Source organism: Danio aesculapii, chromosome 17 (genome assembly GCF_903798145.1).
Source record: "Danio aesculapii chromosome 17, fDanAes4.1, whole genome shotgun sequence".
Classification (NCBI taxonomy): Eukaryota; Metazoa; Chordata; class Actinopteri; order Cypriniformes; family Danionidae; genus Danio; species Danio aesculapii.
Genome location: NC_079451.1, coordinates 37,054,125 through 37,071,815, shown reverse-complemented (window position 1 = coordinate 37,071,815; position 17,691 = coordinate 37,054,125). Strand labels below are relative to the sequence as shown.

General features: G+C 34.5%; 1 protein-coding gene across 1 annotated transcript in view; it reads left to right on the top strand.

The window, feature by feature from the left end:
- The window catches only part of rragd (ras-related GTP binding D), a 39,704-nt gene that overhangs the window by 8,693 nt on the left and 13,320 nt on the right, over nt 1-17,691 (top strand). Inside the window, exons 3-6 of the mRNA XM_056476856.1 lie at nt 1,273-1,472; nt 3,269-3,383; nt 8,356-8,498; nt 16,969-17,117. Coding sequence (XP_056332831.1) covers nt 1,273-1,472; nt 3,269-3,383; nt 8,356-8,498; nt 16,969-17,117 — 607 coding nt within the window. The remainder of the gene's footprint in view (nt 1-1,272; nt 1,473-3,268; nt 3,384-8,355; nt 8,499-16,968; nt 17,118-17,691) is intronic.

Genomic DNA, 17,691 nt, shown 5'->3' with positions numbered 1-17,691 from the left:
CTCGAAAAAGAACACAACCTCTGCAGTTTGGCAGTATTTCAGGTTTCGACCGAACAAGAGGGGAGAGGTGGTAAATACAAACTAGAGATCTGCATTCCTGATTTAATTTGCTTAATTTCCGAATAAAGCACGGGAGCGGTCAGTAACTCTGGTGTAATTTGAACTGGAGTGGGCGGTCTAACAATATCACTACCGAGCAAGCGAGCACGTGCACATCCGCATGGATGCTGTTTATGTCTGTGTCTGTGTGTGTGTGTGTGTGTGTGTGCGTGCGTGCGTGCGTGCGTGCGTGCGTGCGTGCGTGCGTGCGTGCGTGCGTGTGTGTGTGTGAAAATGAGAGAGCGTGATGCTGTGTGTCGCTTGTTTGGTGCTGTCTATGTATGTGTGTATGTGTGTGAATAAGAGAGAGAGAGCATGATGCTGTGCGTCGCTGGCTTGGTGCTGTCCATGTGTGTATGTGTGTGAATGAGAGAGAGCGTGGTGCTGTGTGTCTATGTGTGTTTGTGTTTATACAGACAGCTTGTTATAGGCTGGACTCTGTATCATCTAGCCGGGTAGTTTTTGGTTTTGCTCTTCTGTTCGCGAACACATCATCTTCCCCCTAAAATTTTGTCCTGCGCAGATCTCTAATACGAACAAGACAATTTGCAAATTGTGCAACAAACAGATGACCGCGAACCTAAGGTCGCATATACGGTATTCAGTTTCTGGATGGTTTAGGCACAAGCCAACAGTTTGGTGACGCTGTCTGAGCCTTACATCATAATTTGTTTTATTATGCATGGTAATACCGTATACCAAGGTAAAATAGGGAGGAGGTTTGACGATATCAAAATTTGGATACCGCCCAAGCCTAATCTGTACTGTAGTTCTGTAGTTCTGTCACTAGCTTTGCTGTTCTATTGTTCTGTCTGTTGTTCTGTCTATAGTTCTATAATTTGATCAATCATTCTCATTCTGTCTTATTGTTATAGCTATGTCTGTTGATCTTTCTAAAATTCTATTGTCTTATTTATGATTCTTTCAAACTTTCTATCATTCTTTCAATTTGTCTGTTGTTCAATTTACAGTTATATTTTTCTGTCATTTCTGTCTAACTGTAGTTTAGAAGATCTATCGTCATCTGTCATTCTATCTGTCATTGCGTCTATAGTTGCGTTTATAGATCTGTCTATGGTTATGCTGTTCCAGCTATCATTCTATCAGTAGATTTTATAAAAAATCTATCATTGAAAAGTCCTCAGAAAAACCCATAAATGTCTTCCTGTGTAGGATGATTATGTGGAGGCGCTGAGTAGGCTTCACCTCACTGTGACCAGAGCCTACAAGGTCAATCCGGACATCAACTTTGAGGTGTTCATTCACAAGGTGGACGGCCTGTCAGATGACCACAAGATTGAGAAGCAGAGGGACATTCACAAAAGAGCCAACGATGATCTAGCCGATGCTGGTTTAGAAAGAATACACTTGAGGTTTGTGTCAGAACAGCTCAGATGTGTGGCGGTGATTTATGCAAAAATCACATTTATAATGGGTTAAAACACAGTAGTGTGCCAACAGTGTGTGTTTACAGCCAACAATAATATTAAATTAAATTTTTTTATAGTAAATAAAAACAGTCTGCAAAAACACTTTCATTGACATGTCATCAGAGGGGGAAAGTCCCACCCATTAATGATGATCTATCCCTCATAAGTGCAGACAGCGCCGAGTAAGAAGTAGCCATCCACCATTCAAGTTTTCACACTGTACCTGCTGAAGATAATGTCAGCAACTAAGAGGCTTTGTACATGTGAAGTTTTAGGATGCACTAGGGCTGGGCGATAAATCGATTTTATCACTCTAACATGTGACGATGCCCTTTGAGTTCCTATCCTTTCCCCGCATTTGCCATAGAAACATACAAACAAAATAGCAGCGAGCTGGAAAGAACTCAGAAAAAGGATCCGTGATGTGAAATGACAAAGAACATAGAAACATTTGAACCTGCGCACCACACCTTGTATTTCTCACAGTAAGAAGTAATAGATTAGACAGTTAATGGAGAAGAAGCGCATGTAAAAGGAACTGTTAAAGGTCTAATATTGAAATCCAGCACTGCTGTTTCCGGATAAATTACGTGACCTAGTCGCAAAGACGTTTAATACTGTAAATATCATCGCTGACAAAACTCGCTCAGTGCACTAGACTAATCTACCAGATGCAGCGACCCCCCGCGCAAATCAAATCAATAAAATGCAACCCTCTAGCCTAATGTGAGTACTTTATATAATCTGATATAACACTAAATAAAAAGGAATAAACTCAGAAAGCATGTTCATTGAAAATAAATAAATAAAATAAATAATGTTGAAAAAGGTCCTTTAACGACCATTATGATTTACGTTCACTGTAGTTTATTTTCACTGTAATGGTATAAAATGGTTTTATTTGGATTATTATTGTAAAAGTCTTAATCTTTATATGACAGCTTTTTCTCTTTAGCATTTTTATAATTTTGTTATAATTAAAAACATTTTATAATTATGATTTTTGAAGTTTATATAGGTTTTATAAGTTAATAACCTTCAACTCCAGGCATTTTTGTAGGGGTGGGGAATCTATTTAAATCATTCATTCATTTTCTTTTTAGGCTTAGTCCCTTTATTAATTTGGGGTCGCCACAGCGGAATGAACCGCCAACTTATCCAGCACATGTTTTACGCAGCGGATACCCTTCCAGCCACAACCTATCACTGGAAAACATCCACACACACTTATTCACACATACACTATGAACAATACCCAGTTCGCCTATACCACATGTCTTTGGACTTGTGGAGGAAACCGGAGCACCGGTTAATCGTAAACTGCTTTTTTTGTGAAAAAAATTTGGCATTTTTAAAAAAAAGGCCATGTCACCCAGCCCTAGGATGCACAAATGAACACCTAGTCTCCATATACTGTCTTCTTCTAAACCCACTTGTTTTGACTTTATCAGTTTTCCACAAAGATAAAGTTAGTCCTGTTTTGAATCTGCTGCTATGTTGCATTTGTAGCTCCACCCTCTTTTGAAAAGATTTAAATTTAAAGCATCAAAACGTCTAAATTTGGAACAAAACCTAAAAGGCGAAGTTTCAAAGAGACGTGAAAAATTATTTGTGGGGTATTTAGAGTTGAAACTTCACATACACAATCTAGGGACATATTGTAAAAAGGGGTATTTAAGGTGCCCTTTAAAACCTCTTCAGATGTTGCATTTGTGATGAGGAATGTGTTATTCTTTCAGCTTCTACTTGACGAGCATCTATGATCATTCAATCTTTGAGGCCTTCAGTAAAGTTGTGCAGAAGCTCATCCCACAACTTCCCACCCTTGAGAATCTGCTCAACATTTTCATATCTGTGAGTAGATTCATATTTCTTTAGTTCTCTGTTCTGCCCACCAGGGCAAATTGGGACACAGTTTCATGTGGGGAAATCCCACACCCAGCTATACTTTGATTAATGGCTGGCTGAGGGTTTGGCAAACGCCAGACAAATTGAACAGTATAAAGAGTGTGACTCTTCACAGTATGGCAACCATATCTTACTGTAATTATTCTGTGTTTGCTAAAGAAGATGTTAGGAAGGCCTTGTTTTGGACTTTGTTATGGATGGTAGTGAAAACAGAGATCTGTGTTGTTCCATAGGCTGGGGCTGTTCAAAATAATTAAAGGTTTAATAGTACCCTCTGTACCCTTTTGCTTCTTCCCAATTTCCCTAATATCTTTTACCTTTCCCTTTCACCTGGATCTAGTTTAAACAGACTAAACGTCGGCGCCAGTGGTGTAGTGGTTAGTGCGTCGCCGTAGACACATGCACTCTGGTGCACACGGTGACCCGGGTTCGATTCCCGCCTTGTGGTCCTATGCCGATCCTTCCCCTCTCTCTGCACCCCACACTTTCCTATCAATACTTTCTACTGTCCTGTCAATTAAAGGTGAAAACCCAGAGAGAAAAAAACAGACTAAACAAGTGGTTAGTAATGGGAAGGGCTCATTTTTTGCTTTTTTTTTTTTTTTGCAGAATATTGTAAAAAATCTGTGCGGAATGATTTTGGATGTATCGTAACTAAAAACTTAATATGTTAAATAAAAAATTATGCATAAAAATGAACTTTTATTTAATGTTTATAATGCAAATCCTATTAGATCAATATATTTGGTTAATGAAGCAAGTCTCTCATACAATACATCTAAGATATTAGATGTATTGTATGAAATATAGACTAAAAGACAGAGATTATTACTTTACAAACTGTATTGTAAGTAAATCTCATGAACATTTTCATATTAGTCAGTAATATTGCTGAAATTAATTTAATAACTAAATAAATAAAAATGTACACACATTTACACACAACTAAATACAAAATCTGCGGATTTCTGTGCACATAGATTCCGTGTTGGCCTAGTAATAGGTTTTAATGCACAAGCAATAATCAACAATAAAGAGCAAGAAAGAACAGGGAAAGAGGTACAAACCGTGACTTGTTTGAGATACCAAATCATAGTGGAAAAACAGTGAATCAGAGCTATTCCATTATGCAATTTCCAAATCCCAAGTCTTTAAATATAAAAGAATCCTAATCCAGCAGTTGGGGGTTCAGTGCACCACCGTGATCACCGTGGTATGAAGGTGAATATTCATTTATTCTTCCCACCAACAATCCCTGCTGGTGCCGGGACTTGAACCTGGATCTCAAGTCCAACTCTTTACCCATTAGGCCATGGCTGCCCCCTAATTAACTACGTTTATGGTTGTGGTTTGTTGAGTCTAGCTGTATTCAGAGGTACAGAAGTCAAATAATCAAATTTAAAGTACTGTATAGTCTTTATTATTAAAAAAATATATATTTATTAAATTAATAAAATGCTTTAAACATGCTTGAAATGCTTAGTCAGTTGCCTGAAAACACGCTCTTTCACAAAATTTCACTCCATTATATTTAAACTTTTATATTTAACTGTTGCCGAAGTGCACATTGCAGTATCCATGCTGAAACGATATATGCACATGTTTCATAGGGCTGTTATGAGGCGTTTAACGGGCATCATAATCTTTAAATTCTTTAAAGTTGTAATTATTTTGATTAAAAAAAAAAACACATGTACATTTATGGGTAGCACAATCACCTCACAGCAAGAATGTTGCTGGTTCGAGCCCCGGCTGGGTCAGTTGGCATTTCTGTGTGGAGTTTGCATGTTCTCCCCGTGTTTGTGTGGGTTTCCACAAGTCCAAAAAATGCGGGATAGGTGAATTGGGTAGGCTAAATTGTCCGTAGTGTATGAGTGTGAATGAGTGTGTATGAATGTTTCCCAGTGATGGGTTGCAGCTGAAAGGGCATCCGCTGCGTAAAACATATGCTGGATAAGTTGGCGGTTCATTCTGCTGTGGCGACCCCAGATTAATATAGGAACTAACCCGAAAAGAAAATGAATGAATGAATGAATGAATGAATGAATGAATGAATGAATGAATATATAATCTTTTCATCAAATTACAAAATAAAAATGAATTACCGCTTGTATGAGGCATTTGACATGCAGAATGTATGGGCAGGACTGTAAATTTGATGTAGTTTTTTTCTTCTGGCTGCCGTTATCAGTCTTACACTGTTTTTTCCTTTTTCTAAAAGTCTTGATAACACAATCATGGAGTTTTTCTTTTATTATTTCAACAAAAGGGATTGTAAAAAAATATTTATTGCATGCTCCTATTCACTGAACTTTAAGTTTACCCAACTATGACGACTTCCACTGCTGAGAAACCTGAAAATTTGAAAAGGGTCCATTGTGCAGCTAATAGCACCATGAAATTACAGCAAATCACAGACCAGTGCTAATGCACCCATGCTTATGGCTCATAGCGACCGGATATAATGCGTACAGGTTGCAAGTTATGCTTTCTGGATGTGCATGTATACATGAAAATGACTGTAAAAAAAGACACAAACACATTAAAAATTTCATTTGACTTGTTCTTGCATGATACTAAAAGTTTTTTGCAGCTGTTATTCTTAGCTGCAAAAAAACTTTTAGTATCATGCAAGAACAAGTAAACAAGTCAAATGAAATTTTCATTGTCTTAGTGTGTTTTTTACAGTCATTTTATGTATGCATGCACATCCAGAAAGCATAATTTGCAATCTTTAGGCATTATATCCGGCCGCTATGAGCCATTAGCATGTGTGCATTAGCACTGGTCTGTGATTTGTTGCTTACAGTGAAGTATAATGGAAATAATGTTCTTACAGACGTGATGATGTCAAAACACATTATTATTAATTATGATCCCTCTCAGACTTAATGTAATTTCATGGTGCTCCTGGTTTATTTTAATGTTGATCATGAAAGCAATTACATTCATCTGTGTGGTAAATATGTGAGTGTTTGTATTAGCCAGCTGGTGGCAGCAGAGTGTAAATTGACGTAGGTAAAAGACTATACAAGTATGGAAATAATTGATAGATTTAGCATTATGGATATTAAAATCTCTTAACCATCTGCCCTTCAATGCATTGTGATATTAATCTGTGTTTTATGCTTCATTCTATGTCTGATTTGATTGATTGACTCTTGCTCTTGAGCTGTCCCTATAATGTAAATAGTTAAATGTGATTGAAAATCAGGGTTGTTTCAACAAATATTGGTTTGTTGATGTTGATGTTGGTATCTTTTGACTCAACATTTATATAAACATGTATCCACAAAAGAAATTAATGATTTAATTATTAAAGATGCCTTACAAAAAAGTGAAAGTGGCTTGTGTTAAATAAGTTTTTTTATTTTTTATTTAAGAAACTAAAAAATTAATCGGCACAATTTATTTGCAAAAACGATAAGCTTTGACATTTTTATATAAAGCATAAAAATAGAGAATGGTTATTTTAATAACATTCAACAATTAAGTTATTATAATATAATATATACAGTTGAAGTCAGAATTATTACCCCCCCTGAGTTATTAGCCCCCTGTTTATTTTTTCCCCCAATTTCTGTTTAACGAAGAGAAGATTTTTTCAACACATTTCTAAACTTAATAGTTTTAATAACTCATCTCTAATAACTGATTTATTTTATCTTTGTCATGATGACAGTAAATAATATTTGACTAGATATTTTTCAAGATACTTCTAACACATCCTTGCTTTGTTAAACATAATTTGGTAAATATTTAAAAAAGAAAAAATATTCAAAAGGGTTAATAAGGCTAATAATCCTGACTTCAACTGTATATTTGTTGTAATTTAACATTAACATTGAAATTAAACATTTTTTATAGGATTCCTAAATTTATACTAGGCTAATATATTGTGTAATATACAATTATGAATTTTATATATATATATATATATATATATATATATATATATATATATATATATATATATATATATATATATATATATATATATATATATTTACTTATATACATTTAACTATTCAGCATTTTTTAAAATGATAAACTTTTAAATCTTTTTATAAAATATAAAACTAGGGAACATAAATTTAATTGTTATTTTAATGTGTAATAATATTTGACAATACTGTTATTATAGTAAAATAAAATTTAATATAAGAGAGTATAGCATAATATAATATGTTTATTTAATATTTAATAAATATACCTATTATATTGTGTGAATAATATAAAATTATAAAAATATATATAAAAATAAATATATATAAAATAAAAGTTATAAAGTACTACTCAGTATTAGTTTGAAAAACAATGATAAACATTTACATCTTTAAATAAAATATAAAAATGGAGAACAGTTATTTTAATGTGTAATAATATATGTCAATGCTGTTGTTATAATATAATATAATATAATATAATATAATATAATATAATATAATATAATATAATATAATATAATATAATATAATATAATAATATTTTACTGTATATTTGTTGGAATTTATTCAGCCTTGGAGAGCCAAAGAATTTTTTTAGGATTTCAAAAGTTGTATTATTATAATTGTATTATATTAGTTATATTGTTTGTATTTTATTTTATCAGATAATTTAAACTCTTCAGCATTTTTTTTTTCATTTGTTTAAAGTACTTAACTTTAATTTAAAACATTTTTACTGTGTTGTTTTACAAATTTAAAAAGTCTCATTTTACCTCGGGAAAAGAGGCTTTTGAACAGCTTTGATAGAATTAGATGCATTTTCTGACAATAGCACTTGCAAAGCAGTTGATTATTTGGTTGCATAATTCATTTCCACTTCAAAGAGTTCTTAGATATGATGTCCCGTTCCACTGCATTTCTTCTTAACAATAAAAGCTGACCCTTAACCCCGTCCTGTGCTCTCATTGCAGAACTCAGGGATTGAAAAGGCTTTTCTCTTTGATGTGGTCAGTAAGATTTACATAGCCACTGACAGCAGCCCGGTGGACATGCAGACCTATGAGTTGTGCTGCGATATGATCGACGTGGTTATCGACATCTCGTGCATCTATGGGTGAGTGACGGCAAAATGTTCAATGCCATAAAGTTTCCACCACACTCGCATAACGCATTAGGGGTGTAAAATGTATTGATACTCAAGTGAAAAAAGATTATGAGTAGAATATCAAAAGTTACGTAATTAAAAGTACAAATATCTGGCTGAGTGTGTTTTTGAGAGAAAGGAAAAAGTACAGATTTAAATTGTAGTTAATTATTACAAAAGTAAAAGTAGCCTAGCAGCAATAAAAAAGACTGGAAATTCTTGTTTCAACATCCTCTAATAATGCAAAGGAAACAAATAGCATAAAGTCATTTCTCAGACTGAAAAGAAACGTTTGGTTATGGGGAATAAAGGATTTTTTTTACACCTCATTAAAAATGACAACATTTGGCCAGGACACCGAGGTTACATTCCTACTCTTTACGAGAAGTTCCAGGAGTTTTTAATGACCACAAAGAGTCAGGACCTCGGTTTAACATCTCATCTGAAAGACGGCGCTCACTGACAGTATAGTGTCCCCTTCATCATCCTGGGGCATTAGGACTCAGAACGCAGGTTGAGCGCACCCTGCTGGCTTCACTAACACCACTTTCAACAGCAACCTAGTTTTCCCATGTGTCTCCCATTCAGGTACTGACCAGGCTCAGCCCTCCTTAGCTTTAGCGAGTAACTGTTTTTTGGGCTGGAGGGTGATATGGCTGTGTAATTATTTTGTTCATTCTTCCAAAATATTAAAGTTGTCTAGATTTATTAGGTATTGGTTTGAGTGAAATTTTGTTCATATTCATTTCATTGTATGAGCATCTAATATGTTTATTTCAAATTTCCCCCAAAAAATGTTGTCATTTAAAGACATTTTATTATCATAAAATGTCAACTGGAAAAAAATAATATATATTAATGTTAGTGCTGTCAAAAGATTAATTGCATCTAAATAAAAAGCTTGTATTTAAATTGAATATTTACATATATATATATTAGTAGGTGGAGATTGGGGGTGCGACGCAGTTGTTCAGACCGACACAAACTCAAGGAGTCATTGTGTTCTTTTGTTTCTTTTAATGACAGCAGTAAATAACTGAACAAATTTTTGAACTGTACAACGGTTCAAGCTAAAAATGATTTTATTTTAATTATTTTTTATGTCTTTTTTATCCACCAAGTGTACAGCTTTTGTGACTGCAGTGTATCTTTATGGGCTTCTGGAAGAACATTTCCAGAACCTCTTGGTTTGGAAAGTCAGAAGTGTCTGACCCATTTATTGAGATCCGCATGAAGGCTGCAAGATGGTCTCCTTGCAGCCTATTGCGAATGTTTGTCTTGACCTGCAAGTTCATTAACTGTTAAAATTATTTATTACCGTTCATAGTTGAGAAGTCCCTCTTACAGTTTACTCTGCTGACTGGGACTGTCAGGGCAATAGAAGCTATTTTAAACTTAAAATAAAAAAACTATACTTTTAAAAACTAGAAAGTGGGCCAGTTTCTCTCAAGTGCTATTAGTACACAAGTGCACTACAAGTACATTTATATTAGTATACTTAGACCCAATCTCAATTCTATTTTTGTACCCCTTCCCCTTGGCCCTTAAAACCGAGTTTGAAAGGGAAGGGCTTCAAAATTTACCCCTAAGAAATGGGACAACACTACAGCACCTGCACACGTCATCATATGTCATCGCGATCTCCTGCTTCATATAAGATCAGATGATCGCGACTGCTGTAGTTATTCCAGTTGTTTTATTTTTTGGCATTTATCTTCAGGAAATCACTGAAGGCATATATTATATTATCATAAAGATCTAATGTGGCAATAAGATCGTAATACTGTGCATATTACACAGTGGCCATATTCATCTATAGCACACCAAAACAACATTAACATTATAGCAGACAGTGTAAAAAGCTCATTCACAGCCACTAGACTTCTCTGACAGGGTATTCGAGTGTCAGAATGTTGTGGGACTGCTGTACAGGAGTTATGATTATGGATTATAGATCGTGAAATTTAGTGTTTTTTATTTTATGACGGTAAAACATGTACGCGGTTATGAATATATTAAAACGTGTTTGTTTGTTTGTTGTAAAAATTTGTAATAATGACAAAAAATACTAATTTGTGGATCTCCTTACTTCCGGGTGTAACTATCCTGCCGTTGTGGCTGGTGTATTCTGGGAAATTTTCCCTTGGTTTCGAGTGCGGTCCTGAAAAATCTTCGTTCGAAGGGCTATCTACCCTTTCCCCCTAGCCCTGTGCCTTCAAGCTAAAGAAAATTGGTAGGGTTAAGGGGAAGGGCTAAGGGGTAGAATTGGGATTGGGCCTACTAAATAAAGTATACTTTTATACTTGACCTTTACCTAAGTATACTTATAAAAATTTAAGTATACTTCAAATATTGAAGGGTGTATTTACTGACTTACTTACTAAGATCAGTCTTGGACAGCCAGGGAGAGTTTTGCCACTCTTACAGCCAAGTTGGGTCAACATCTAGGGATGCTCCAATCAGGATTTTTGCAGCCAAAATAAAAGTTTTTATTTATATTTATTTATATATATATATATATATATATATATATATATATATATATATATTTATATATATACACACACATAGTATTTATACACTGTGAGTAAATAAAAACTTATTTTGGATGCGCTTAATTGTGATTAATTATTTGGCAGCATTAAATAATATATAAGAATATTTGTAATTTGCTGTGATTTGGAAATCAGAGTTATTACAGTAAACTGATTTTTTTCTGAAGTTAAAACATTGGTATTGTTTAAAATGAATATTGCTTGGAAATATAGTTGAACAAAGTTTTGTTATTTTATGCCAAAAAACTTGCAAAATTTCTATATAAATGTACATGTTTTATGCATGTTTGATTGTCCATTTACCTTAGTTAATATGTGCAAGATACTGTATATAATATAAAATGTTAAAAGGAGCGAAAAGTTAATATTTTTTCTTCAACACTGTACTTAAGTATAAATAGAAGTCCTCTGTTTAAATTGTAATTGAGTACAAATCCCCCAAAATAAACTTAAGTACAGTAATCAATCAAGCTGTAATCAAATAGACATAAATCAATGCCCAATATCTAATATACACAATGAAACACAACATTGCACACGCGACAACCTTTCTCCCCTATAACCATTGTTGGCTGTGATTTAATCTTGTGTGGATTAGCAATGTATAACTGGAGGATATGTAAACACAGGCTGTAAACATTGGAAGGGCAGAGAGTGGCACCTCCAGCGCCATTGACCCTATTTGTCCTGTAATTTGACGGGACACTTCAGTCTGGGTAGGTACAGGAACGCAGGCTTGACCCGGGGCCGCGCAGCTGTCGGATCTCAGTGGCCTGTAAGAACAGATGGGCCACCTCAGCACTCGCAGACGAATAGCAGAGCTGGCAGGACAGTTAGCCCTGCGAATCGTAGCCATAAGCCCTATTCGGACAGGACTGGTTGTACAGATACAGATTTCTGTTTCACAATCGTACAGTACTTTGGGTTTTTTAATCCCATCCGAATGTCCCATCTGAATCTGCCATCTCTGTTTCACACACAACCTCTGTAAGAGTAAGTTACCTATGTTTTTTTTCTGGAAATACAACGGCCCGCTGAGAAATCTAATCCTGTCTGAATGCAAATATTTATGATTACTGAAAATGTGTGTCTTGGTCAATGTTAATTTGTGTTTCGCTAGGCCAACTGCATACAAGTTTATACTTTCTGCACACCAATAATGGATATAGATGTGTTTGGTAGCCTGTGAAGAAATCAAAAATAATACTTAAATAAGACAAGCCAAACATAAATAAGGTAAGAATACTTTTTCCACTCAGTTACATAACTTGTAAATTAAGTTAAAACATTTTACAATAACTACCCATTTCTGTAAACCATGTTATATGTACAGTATGAGTACACCCCATTTTAAAACAGGGTATCCACGGGGTCTTAAAATGTCTTAAATTTCAAAAATGAAATTTTAGGCCCTGAAAAGTCTTAAATTTACTGAAATATTGTCTTGTAGGTCTTAAATCCTTTTAAACAGGTCTTAATTTTTACTTTATGTACCTTTAAGCTACTTTAAGTACTTCACTTTAAGCTACCCAATCCATCCAACACGCAACCAGTCACTAACAATACATACTTTTAGCAAAACTATATTCATAACTAATATTATAGCAGTCTGTTGGCAATGCATTTAGTAAAAAAAAAATTTTTAGGGTTATGTTGAAAAAAAAAAATGTATGTATAAAACTACGGTCTGTTTGTTCTGACACATTATTTAAAATATGTGGCTAAGAATAACTAAGTAGAATTAAAATTTGATAGGGTAAATGCATTTTTTTGCTGGGCCTTTAAAAAATATATATTTTGCGTTTAGCCCTGGAAATACTGTATGTATGAAATTTAATTCTTCGTGGTCTTGAAAAGGTCTTAAAAAGTCTTAAATTTGACTTGGTGAAACCTGCCGGAACCTTGTTGAAAATTAAGATTTTTATCTTTTTCTCAATAAATATAGGTAATATATTTTGGTTCATTTCAACAAAACAGATTTTAAACAGATATATTTATAAAAGTTATATTTTAGTCACAGAACATGTTTTTTTTTGCAATTTTTATTAAACGTTTACAGGTCACTAAATAATTTTGGATGTATTACTTTGTTTCAAAGTGTTTAAAAGTAGATGTACTTGATTTTAAAATGCCTTGCGTTCACTGGTTCTTTACCTTAGATTACCTTAAATACCTAAAATGTATTTTTATGTTGTTTACAGCACAAAAACACACAAACGTCAGATAGACTTGTGGGCAGTACAGATTCATTTCAGGGGTCCCAAGTTAGTCCCCAGTCACTGCTCATAGACCTTTTCCGAACCCATCCCCCCTCTATCTCTAACTTAGTTTCCTGTCTAAAACTGTCCTATAATAATAAAGGGAAAAACACAGAAATTAATATCTTTAAAATTGCGTGATCTGCAAAGGCCACATAGAAAACCGACACTCCTATAGGCTAATGAGACTTCTAACCAAGCGGTAACCTCCTGCTCTCCCTCGTGAAGCAAATGCGGAAGTAACTGAAACTGGAATTCATCGAAATTCCTCTAGTCCTGGCTCCATAATATAGCAGATTTCTTTTGAGCCCACTGTTAAAATGGCCAACTTTAGAGCAGAAAAAAAGTGTTTGCAGCCAGGTACAAAAAAAGATTTTGGTTCATATAGCTAATATTACCCTTCATGACAACTGTGAGAGGGTGATTGTTTTATAACTCATCCTTTCGTTTTTAATAAGTCTGCATAATTAAGGGCATGGCAAGACAGTCTCGCTGCTCGCCGTCACGTCACCTCAGCTGATTCCGGCTGATTAGCTGCTGAGCTCGGCATATACATTGTATTTTTGTTTCATTTTAAGTAGCTTTACACAGTCAGTTGCTTTTTGTAATTATTTCTTACAATTATCAGATGATATGGCATGTTGTGAGCACTTTATTGTGCTCACAAACCATTCAAGTTGCCTCTATTTCCCAGGTGAGTGACATTATAAACTTAAATACTTACCTTCTTTATAAATGTATTTGTTTTATTTAAGATCATTTATCATTTATATTTTTCTTTAGACCTTGAATGTACTCCAGAATCTGTCAGATTGATTACCTGTAGGCTCTAGAACAGTCATCTGAAGCGTTGTCATACAGTGCTATGCCTGGATTTCATAAATATCCTTACATTTACCAACAAAGACTATTTGAAGTATTTGGAAGTAATTCCTGTTTTCCTCCTGTAGAAAAACGTCATAAGAACAATGCTTAGTGGCTCAATGTATGACTACAGTGTTTTTAAAAGTCTAAACACTTTATTGATATAGTGTACAACCAAGCACATGTGGTCAGAACACAAACAAGTCGCAGGGAATGAAGTATTAAGCATTTCTCCAAAAGAAAAGCCCTTATAAGCAAAATGCTAGCAGGCGTCTGTAGCTCCTCTCATGCTTCGCCTCTGCCCTTGTTTGGTATCCCCCGGTCTGTGCGATGACATGCGAACAAAATGGTGACAGATGGCCACCCCTACTTGTAGCTTCTTTTGCGTTCTTCAGAAACCTATGGGTAGGCCCACACGGAATCTGCGCGCGCAGAATTCTGCAGATTTCCGCAGATTTTTAGCCCATCATTAATTCTGTTTATTTGCTTGAGTAAATGTGTGTGAATCTCTCAGTGTTTAAATTAATTACAGTAATATTATTGACTAATATGAAAATGTTCATCTGATTTATGTACAATGCAGTTTGCACAGTAATATTTTCTGTCTTTTAGTATAGATATTAAATGAGAGATTTGCTTTGTTTACCAGATAATGTGAATCTAATTGGATTAGCATTTTAAACATTAAATAAAAGTTAAAAATATATTTTTTTTTATTTCACATATTAAGGTTTAAGTTATGATACTCCCAAAATAATTCCGCAGAAATCCTCAGATTTTTACCAAAATTCTCTGCAGAAATAGCAAAAAACATCCGCAGATTCCATCTGGCCCTACCTATGGGTGACATCACAAATACTACGTCCAAATCTTTTAGAGTCTATGCTTCTGACTCAAATGTTTGGAAAATTAGTCCCATTCGAATAGGGCTCATCTGTAAATGAATGGTATGGTGCTGCGATTTTGCTCTGGCTTTCTGTTCACACTGACGGAGTTTCAGTGGAGCTTTTTGAAGATGGTCGCTCAGAAAAGGATAAATTTAAATAATCAAATACTTGAATACTGAATTTTTTTTTGCATCATGTTTACAAAACACTAAATAGTTTAGCATGTATTGCTTTGTTTCAAAGTGCTTAAACATAGAAGTACTTGCTTTTCCAAATACATTGTGTTCAGTGGTGTTTTTTAAGTTACCCTAAACACCTAAAATGTATTTTTATATCAGTTGGTGCTGCCATTTTGCATTGACTTTCTGTCCACACTGACAGAGCTTCAGTGTAGCTTCTTGAAGATGGTCACTCAAAAAATTGAAAAATTTGAATAATCGAATACTTGAATACTGATTTTTTATATATATTTTTGCATCATTGTTACTTAAATCCATACAATTTTAATTATAACCTTAGGGCAGAGATTTTACATGTTTATTTATTTATTTTTTGGGAGCAATGGCATGGGTTGATGCTCTTATGGGGCTTTTGTGAGAGGAATTATGAGTTGAGATGAGCACCTTAAGAGCATCTCATGGCCAACCATCGTTTAAATTACCAAAAAGTTCAGGAGCTGTGACTTTGTGGAGTGTGTTTGAATGAGCCAATTCATTGATCTGACCAATAAAAAATGGGAAAACCACAGAAAATTCAAATGTGATTGTTTTACAGTTGCATTATGGATCTGCAGTGCTCCTGTTGAGAAAAACTAAATCTAATAATGTATACAAAAGGAATAAATAGGCCTACACTTGAGCAGCTTTCAAGATTTGCTTGATAACAACACAAACAATTTAATAAACTGTCTGATATCTATGTTCACTTACAATTGCTGTCCTTCAACAAAATAATTTTAATTTTAGACCGAACATTTAATGTTGATTATGTATAGCCTGGACGCACAAGTAAATTGTGATATGCAGTATTTTGCTAATAAAAGAATTGTGTCAGGGGAAAAAGCATGATAATTGATCAGGTCTAGTCTTTAAATCACTGTGTTGTGCTTTTATCATGTTGTATGCTTGAGGAATATGATGATTTCAGCCATTTCAGTGTAAATGAAAAAACTTTTTGGAAAACACTTGACAGTTTTTTTTAACAAAACTCCATATTTAACTGCATCCGGATTGATGGAGATGTTGCCTAAATCACAAGATGGTCATGTTTAATTTGACCCATTTTGGCATGCCTGCTTGTGCACTAATTTGAAGTATTTGTATTTGTACATTAGACGAGCTGGGGAATTAATTTCCGCAAGTCTTGTTTGTTGCTCATTGAAATTAATAAGTCGTTTATTTGTTTCCTATTCATCATGCTCACATTGATCCGTGTTCTTGGTATCAGGAAGCTTCAAATTACACGCTTTATTATGCCATCTCAATTTATTCATCATCTTTTTCGTGCCTCCTTTTTTGTGCAAAAATATTTATATATTTGTAATATCCGTGCATAATAGCATCAATTTGTTTGGTTATAAAAGCGGGGGGATTATGACAGGGCATCTGTTCATTTTGATAATTATGATATGAATCAACATCTGTTCCACAGTGCAAAATTTCAAGTTTTTTTTTTTCATCTGGATGCAGTATGTTCTTAAGCTGAACTGGGAAAGTGTCTTCCTGATGGAGCAGTAATATATGGCACTCTGCTTTCTTACAGAAAGCCGTGCTTCAGGGACACATTCATTATGTGCATTTACGATACAAACTGAAAGACAAATGCAAAAAAAACACACATATTTTTGGTTGTGATTTTGTTTTTCTTTTTTATGTAGGTTGTCTGGAGATGGAGGAGGAACTCCATATGATAAAGAATCAATGGCCATAATTCATTTAAACAACACAACGGTCATGTACCTAAAAGAGGTCACCAAATTCCTGGCCTTAGTGTGTTTCCTCAGGGAAGAGAGTTTTGAGAAGAAAGGTGAGCTTTCTGGACATGTTTGGCTTGAATCTTGCATTTTCCATTTACAGGATACTGTGGCTTTTCTTTTCAGGTTAAGATGTAGTAACAAAAGCTACTTTGAGTGTCATTAACACTGAGATTTTGAGTCAGAAGTCAGAAGACGTTTTAAAAAATACTTTTTTAAATAATTTGTGTACTGTCGGCACCAATAGCCTAGTGGTTAAATGTGCTGACATATAGCACCATGGTGCTCATGGCGACCCGAGTTCGATTCCTGGCTCGAGGTCCTTTGCCGACCCTTCCCCTCACTCTGCTCCCAATAGGTTCCTGTCTGCAACCTCTGCTGTCCTTTCCAATTAAAGGTGAAACCCCCCTAAAAATAATTATAAAAAAATAAATAGTTTGTATACTATTGTTGGAAAGTTTTGGGGATTGGAAAAGCTTTTTTTATTAATATTTGTTTTAAGCAAGAATGCATGCAACCTAAAAAAAAGAAAGTAAAAGCTATTACGCTACCAAAATGTTTGGCATTGCATTCCCTTTTCAGTTGATATGATTCTATAGGGTCTTAATGATAAGTCTATTACTTACT